Consider the following 9,018-nt stretch of genomic DNA (forward strand, 5'->3'; position numbering starts at 1 on the left):
GTTATCAGCGCTGAATGCTGAACTTTTCAGCATTCAGCATTTATACATCCGTGGTGGTCATCTGTGGCGTCGTTCAATTCAACCACACAAAACTGCTTGTATTTATACAAAACCAATAACCAACATTCAGTGTTAAACATTTAGTGCTTCAACTGAGGTAGTTCATTTATCATTTTTAGACTATTTAGTTATTAGTTTTTTGTTTTGTGTTTCGAAATGGCAATTGGCTATCCATGTTCAAGTTTGACCACTTACAAGATTTGATTTGTATCATTCACATGTAAACCTTATGGCTTCATGCTTAGCTAAGGAACCACTAATATTTTTAACTGTATGAATACTTACTGAAGGATGCCCTCTTTCAAATTGATTACAGTAATTTACATTTAATCTATGTGTTGGTGTTTAGCAGTGTGTTGGTTTGACAAGGGTGTTAAAACGTACTCTTTTGAGAATTTGGTACATCACGCTTAACTCTGAAGTTGGATTTTAGGTAATGCTACTGAGTTTATTATTTCCTTCACTTTTATTTAGGGATTTGTTGTTTTATGACTTCTAGGTTTTGATTAGGGTTTAAATTCCGCGATTGTTTGATTTGATTTATGGTCTGGCAACATTCAATATCCATAAAATTTTTAAGGGAGTAAAACCAATACGAACTTCCTACAAATCAAAAGCTATGAAATCATTTAAAGAGCGGTTTGGAAGATTTACCGATTACAATGATTACTGAAATCGTTTTTTGGTTAACATTTTAATCCTCTAAAACAAACGACTTTATCATTCATGCCATCATTACACTTGTGTAGTTTGTGTAGCTCTGAATATAATAATTTTTTCGCAATATTTTTACTTGTAACCACAAAATGCAACAAAAAGTAAGTGTATACACTCTCTGTGATTGTTAACCACTTAATCTAAAAGAAAATATGTGCATCCATTGATGAATGCTTCAGCTTGTCAAAAGGCAAAAGGGGCTTCTCCTGTTAAACAGGTCCGCTTAGCATTTCAACAGATCAGTTATCGTATTGAACATCATGTTCTCTTATGATTGTTTTGGTTTGACTGTTTGATAGAAATTTGCTTTTGTGCACTAACGTACTCATCTATAAAATATAATAAATGCTCCGGTGTTCATTTTTTTTTTTGGCTTCGAATATAATCTTTTTGTAGAGGACGATGTTTCATACTACTGAAGGATTTGAAGAAACAACATTCATTAGTAAATATATATTTCTTGACAATTATATGATAAAGGTAATCCTACAATTGAAATTATCCTTCACCTTCACGCGCATATGTACATTTAGTAAGTTACAGTGATCCTACCTTTACTCTTCAAACGTTTAATTAACCTAAACGTCAGTTGTGTTGTTCTTGTAAAACATGTAGTTGGTATAATTACTTTATTACAGTTATATCATAAGAAATGATACATTTTACCCATTTACTTATGAAGATGTTGATTTGGATAGTTTTTTTTTTTTAAAAGGTCATATAGTAAAAAAAAAAAAATAAAAAAAAAAAAAAAAAAAAAACTGACATGTTAAGCCATTAGTGTTGTATAGATGCTAACCGTATATTCGTATACCCTTGTCGTAGGTCCTAACCGTATTAACCTGTTACAACCGCAGAAAAATTGGTCAAGATCGATAAAGCTATTTAGAAGCAGTTCATCTTCTTACTCAGGAGATATTGAATCATTTAAGAAGCATAAAGCGATTAAGAAGCCGGAAATGAATTAATCTACTACTAAAAATTGAATCGTATAATAGTATAATGTGTGTTTGAGAAGGCAGTCTAGACCTTTGATATGAGTTAAAGACTATAAGATATATCAATTTGAAAGACGGCATTTTTTAGTATAGCGTGTGTGTGAGAAGGTAGCCTTATAGACTACTGAACCATTTAGGTGGAAACCTTTTAGCTGTGTATAATTGTACTACTTTTGAATTGTATTGCAACATAGGTTTGCCCAAGAACCGGTGATCCAAAGAAGCTCACGTTTTATAAAAGGTGTGATGGTGCATATCACTATTATTGTCAGTACACACCACACAAGGTAGCATCTGGACATTTCAGCTCTGGTATTTAATTTTTAAAAGAATTTTCACGATGTTTCTAATCTTTTGGAATATTGCAGAATGTTAGTAGTAGGGGACTTTATTTGTGCCCCAAGCATACTAAGTGTCACATCTGCGCATCTATCAGTCTCTAGGTTTAAGTCGGAGGTATCATTTGCTTATAACAAGAGGTAGCAATTACCCGTTTATTTATGAATGGGTTAGTTGTGTTGTATCTATGTTATGTGATGCTTGTGGAAGAGCCTATAGGAAAAAATCTTCACAAGGTCAACGAGGAAAAGCTCCCCCGCGTCAAGTCTACAGGCCAACGGGTAAGACCATCCAATCATCTTTTGAGAATACATATAATCTTCCAAAAAAGACTGCGGTTATTTGTCCAGAGTCTATATTGCCCTGTTTGCTTGAAGGTAGTTTTCCCATTTAATAACATGAACTCTCACAAGTCACAATATGGTATTATAGTTTATATATATATATATATATATATATATATATATATATATATATATATATATATATATATATATATAAACTATAATACCATATTGTGACTTGTGAGAGTTCATGTTATTAAATGGGAAAACTACCATATTTGTTTGAATAATTACAGGTGTATCGATGACACCCATGGTTTGTTGTGACGTCTGTCAGCGTGGGTGCACTGTCACTGTAATGGAATTAGGTTTGCTTCCAACATCACTGTGTTCTTAGTCTTACAGACCTATTGTATTTTTAAGTTTACAAATCAGCATCTTATATCAATATATCAATGAATAATTTCAGTGATGAAAAGTACATGCAATTTCAAGTGAATAATCACCTGGAATACAGATGTGCCGCATGTCGTGGAGAATGCTACCAGGTACGTATAGTTATACAACTACAAAAGTAAGGTCAATTTAGAGGTACAAATTCAAACCAGTTACCTATTTATGGGCAGATATTGATTTTGGTATATCTTAAACGGGAATGCATCAGATTAGTAAAATATCTAATAGGGAACGTGTCAAGTGGGGTGAAACTTGAAAGCAACCCACATAATTCTTGATGCATACAACCTCCTAAACTGTTCCGTTCAGAAGTATAGATCATTAGTGTGTTAATACTGTTTGCCCAATAAAAATTTTTATGCATTGATTACATATGAAATATTTAAAAGAAATGGAAGCAAAGTTTATTGGTCAATACAAATCATCCATATGGATTGTCACTAAAAGTGACCAGTCAGCCTGAACGCGTTTTCTGGTACCCAAATCCCGCCTGACACCCCATATTCCCTCCTATAGGTATCTTTTGTTGTTGATTTGACCCGTCTTTTACTTTTCAGATTAGGGATCATGAAGATGATGTTCAAGAGCTTTGGAGAAGGAGAGACAAAGGGAGTTTAATTGCTATCCTAAGGGCCGCTGTTGGGTTGCTAAACCAAGAAGAAATATTTTCTATTTCACCTTATTCTGACGATGGCGAACCTTAGATAAAGAAAGAATATCGCCATTCATTGAAGTTCTCTTTATAAGTGTTAGTTGATAAATCTCCCAAAAAAAAAGGAATATGTAAAAAAAAAAAAAATCTGCAAACAAGGAATATTGGGAAAGCTGGTGGCCGCGTGTGAATTCTTTCAAGGCAAGGGGCGGCCTGATTCGACATTGCAAACAAGGAATATGGTAAGGAAAAGGGAATTTATGCACGTTTATTTGGTACAAGTGAACAAAGTGACACACAATCTTATCATAAAGATGAATATGAGGAGTTCTATAGAAATGGACAACCTGATACTCCAATTTTGACCATGAGATCTCCAAAGTTGTGGGTCGAACAAATTTCCGAAATCCAAAGTTGCAAAAGAAAAATAAAACAATAGTGTTGAACATTATTTCTTTAATTGTGTTTTGTGCAGAGTATAATCAGATGATGTTCAAGGGGTAGAACCCACGCTAGAGAATCTTGGTCTAATGTTTACCCCTTCAAGTTGCTTTATTATGAGTAACTAAACATTACTACGTAAACTGTTTTGACTTCTTAACAACCTAATAAATGCTTCACGTTATTTTTCGAAAAGGCTTTGACTTCTCAATACAAGTATATGTAAGTAAACATAACAAACTAATAAACCAATTACAAACTTGCTAAGTATTGTATAATTATGTGTTCATTTGTAAGCTACTTTTATATATATATATATATATATATATATATATATATATTACCATTTTAACGATTCGATATAAAATTTTCAGATTAAAACCCGCAAGGTTGCGGGTATTACATTAGTTTACTTTTAATATAATAATTATAATTATAATTATAATTATTATATTAGTAATATTCAAATATGGATTGTTTTTACGAAATTAATTACGTTACATATGTTTTTTTTTTTTAGAAAAGTCGGGATTTTATTAAACACTATATAATGTACAAACACCATGTTTGTATTACAGATTTACAGAAAGCATGGCCACATGACATGTACAAGCAAATGAACGAAAAGATGAAACATTAAGTAAAGAAAGAAAGACAAAATAACACGTGTGGTGTGTGGTACAAGGACTGAAACAAAATGTCAACCAATGCCCGATATCAACGAAGCATTGTCGAGATAAAAGCGAGGGTTAATAAGCCACTGATGCCACTCGATATTGAGATTTTTAGCACGTCTTGCAATCCACTCGTACGATTTTATTTGTATCTCGCTCAACAAATTCGGACCCGACCATATTCTATTGCGGAACACTTTTTTATTCCTATTCTTCCAAATAAGATACCCGCAAACCCATTCTATCGATTGCCACAATTTTTTGCCGATCGAGGACTGTGCGCCACATCCATCGCCGTTCAAGATCTCATTTAGACTCCAATTTGAGAAGCTACCCAATCCCCACCATTTATACACTCTATCCCAAGCATCGATTGCGTGTCTACAAAAAATCATTACATGCTCAATAGATTCGGTATCATCGTTACACATGGGACATCTTACATTGTCCAAATCAATACCCCATTTGTCAAGCTCCACACGAACCGGAATCCTTTTACGCTTTACCCACCATGCAAAAATGTTTAAAGATTGAGGAATAAAATTATTTCTTTCCTTAACATCATCGCTTGTAGGTAAAAGTTTGTCATCAAACAAGGATGCAAGGATCTTCGTTTTAAACACATTGTCGTTGCTACAGTTCCAGACCCATTTATCGACACCATCACTTGAAAATGGTAGAGCAGAAAGTTCCCCAGCCAGCCTGTTTATGTCATCGAGTACCCGCCCATTGAGTTCACGAATCCAATTCCAATGACCCACCCAATTTGACCCATTCCAAGTAATACGATCACGAACCAAAGCATCTTTATCAGTCTTTAATCTGTATAGCCGATTGAATCTGTCTTTGAAGCACTTATCACCGAGCCATAAGTCATCCCAAAATTTAAAAGTAGAGCTGTCACCTATGTAAAGCTTGAAGGACTCGCAAAAATTAAAGTTGCATTTGATCATTTGCTTAGAGATAGAAATAATATTTTTCCAAGTCGATACCCCCCTAAGTGACCCGAATTACCCATGGAACCCAACCCACCATCCCGCCCACTGAAACGACTCGTCCGTATTACTATAAACGTGGTACGTTATTCATTGGTCTCATAGCGAGGTATTTGACCTCTATATGATACATTTTAGAAAATATTGCATTCGTTTCATAAAAAGATACACCCTTATTATACATAATGCATGTTTTAAACAAGTGGGAGATTATTTAAGAAATAATCCCCATAATACATCGGTTTCCAAATACTACACACGTGACATAACAGTCGAATATAATACATGACAAAGGTTTTATTGAATGCAACACTTCATTTAAACAAAAACATGAGACTCCATGCACAGCTTGCTCAGATAATGTAACAGCGGAAGACTTTCTTAAGGACCTGAGAATAAACATGCTTAAACTGTCAACACAAAGGTTGGTGAGATATATAGGTTTAAAGCTAGCATCGATATAAATATAGACCACAAGATTTCATAGTTATAAATATTTCAATAAAGATATTCTATAAGTTGTTGAGCGCTTCGGTAACCATACTTAACCATAAATGTAGCATATTCCCTTTATTATGAAATCTCCCTACACTATACCAAATGTAGTAAAAACGAAGTACTATGCAACCGTTTACGATACTAGAGCGACTAACCCGGTTGGGGTTGTCAAACCTGATAGATCTATCAATAGGATTCGCGCTTACATGTTCTTACAACATGTAAATATTAGTTACCAAGCTATTAGGGAAGATATGCAATGTGGTACAACTCAACGTAGAATATATTTTAAGTACTTGCGTCCATGACGTAAAACATAAAATGCATGTATTCTCATCCCAAAATATTTTTAGAGTTTAAAAATGGGACTATATACTCACAGTAGTAAAAGTATATTAATAATAAGTTTTCAGCTTATTAAAAATATGGCCGTCGTCCTTGGATTCACGAACCTATAACAATAATAATGATTCAGATAATAATACGACATGTGAATAAAATAAAACAAGTTCATAGAATACTTATATTAATTTTTAACATTTTTATGTTAGTAGTCCTTTGTTAGTACTCCAAAATAGTCCGAAATGTCCAACAGTCCAATAATCGGTATATATATAATCTTAGAATTACCCCACGACGTATTGTATACGTATTGTCTTTGCATCAACTCAGAGACGTATTGTATACGTATTGTCTTAGAATTTATCAAAACGTATTGTATACTTATTGTCTTAGGATTTATCAAAACGTATTGTATACTTATTGTCATGGAATGTACCAAGATTATTATATATATATACAATCTCGGAATTAACTAGGATTATAATATTTTGTTATACTAATGATAACATGTCCAAATATATATAGGAAAAGTTAGCAAGGATATGGTTAATATAGTTTTTACAACATAGATTTCGTCCATACAACGTTAATTTTAGCAGATTTTGTTTTGCTCGCCAAATATTCATTACAACTCCGTTTAAAGTGAATCAAATTGCTATGGTTTCATAATGAACTGTAGTATTTAGAACTAAACTGAAAAAGTAGTGGTTTATAGTCGGACTTACAGGTTACAAGTCATATTTGAAAGAGGTAGTCATTTTCGTCTAAAAATGACATCTTGATGACCATTTTGAAAAACATACTTTCACTTTGAGTTTAACCATGATTTTTGGATATAGTTTCATGTTCATAAGAAATATCATTTTCTCAGAAGAACAACTTTTAAATCAAAGTTTATCATAGTTTTTAATTATCCAACCCAAAACAGCCCCCGGTTTTACTACGACGGCGTATGTCCGGTTTTACGGTGTTCTTCGTGTTACAGGTTTTAAATCATTAAGTTAGCATATCATATAGATATAGAACACGTGTTTAGTGGATTTTAAAAGTTATGTTAGAAGGATTAACTTTGTTTGCGAACAAGTTTAGAATTAACTAAATTATGTTCTAGTGATTACAAGTTTAAATCTTCGAATAAGATAGTTATATATATATGAATCGAATGATGTTATGAACATCATTACTACCTCAAGTATAGTAGGTAAACCTACTGGAAATAATGAGAAAATAACTTGAGCTTCAAAGGATCTTTGATGGCTTGGAAGTTCTTGAAGCAGAATTATGACACGAAAACAAGTTCAAGTAAGATTACTACTTGATTTAAGGTAGTTATGTTTATAGAAATTAAACCAAAGCTTGGATATGATTATTACCTTGATTAAGAATGAAAAGTTACTGAGATTAGATGGAAGTTCTTGATCTTTGATGAGTTGTTGGATTGGATTAAAAAGATTAGAAGTAATCTTGCAACTTCTTGATTATATGTTGTTTTTATGATGATTAAAGCTTGTAATTGAAGCTAAATGATGGGGAAAATACTTGGAGATGATCAAGTATGAAGTTAGGAGTATTTTGAGAGAGAATTGGGAGTGTAAGTATGAGAAAATGGAATGAAGAAATGGTGTGTATGCATAAAAATGTTTTTAGTTTATAAAAAAAGAAAAGATTCCTAATTTTGTTTTCTTGCTAAATAATTCATGCTACTTGACAAATGGTTGGTTCTACATATTCCTTAATCATTTAAGGCTGATAAGGAGTAGATTTTTATTGGTATATACCAATAGTAAATACATCTAGAAGCTGGGTATAATACGAGTGCAAATACCGAGCGAATACGAGTAGAATTCTTGATGAAAACAAATGGGAATACAATTGTGATTATTTTTGTTAAGTAAGAGTGTTTTAATATATGTATTGAAGTCCTTCAAATGTGTATTAATACATCTTAATACACTATATATATATATATATATATATATATATATATATATATATATATATATATATATATATATACACACATTTTAACTGAGTCGTTAAATCATCGTTAGTCGTTACATGTAAGTGTTGTTTCGAAACCTTTAAGTTAACGACCTTGTTAAATGTAATTAATCCCATTGTTATTATATCTAATGGGATGTTAAATTGTTATATTATCATGATAACATAGTGTGTTAATATATCTTAATACGATATATAAATATTAAGACGTTATTACAACGATAATCGTTACGTATATATATCGTTTCGAAATCCTTAAGTTAGTAGTCTCATTTTATGTATATAGTTCATTGTTAATATACTTAATGAGATACTTAATTATCATTTCGTCATGTTAAATATATATATAAGTTCATATATATATTATCATGTTATTTACAAGTTATAACGTTCGTGAATCATCGGACAAGTTGGGCGGTCACACGTTTACATAAAATTCGTTTCAATTAATCAAGTCTTAAAAAGTTTGATTGCTTAATATGTTGGAAACATTTAATCATGTAAATATTAATATTGTTCAATATATAATCATGGAAAAATCCGGGTCATGACACCCATAAA

The 9,018-nt window shown here is 32.1% G+C and overlaps 1 protein-coding gene across 1 annotated transcript; it reads right to left on the reverse strand.

Annotated features, from left to right (window-relative positions):
- Positions 1-4,647: 4,647 nt before the first annotated feature.
- LOC139901992 (uncharacterized) lies at positions 4,648-5,574 on the reverse strand. The gene has a single exon (XM_071884650.1). The coding sequence runs from the start codon at positions 5,572-5,574 to the stop codon at positions 4,648-4,650; it is 927 nt and encodes a 308-aa protein (XP_071740751.1).
- Positions 5,575-9,018: the final 3,444 nt, after the last annotated feature.

Source organism: Rutidosis leptorrhynchoides, chromosome 3, assembly GCF_046630445.1.
Source record: "Rutidosis leptorrhynchoides isolate AG116_Rl617_1_P2 chromosome 3, CSIRO_AGI_Rlap_v1, whole genome shotgun sequence".
NCBI lineage: Eukaryota > Viridiplantae > Streptophyta > Magnoliopsida > Asterales > Asteraceae > Rutidosis > Rutidosis leptorrhynchoides.

Coding starts and splice junctions, on each gene's coding strand:
- LOC139901992 (XM_071884650.1), bottom strand. CDS start 5,574: ATGATCAAATGCAACTTTAATTTTTGCGAGTCCTTCAAGCTTTACATA.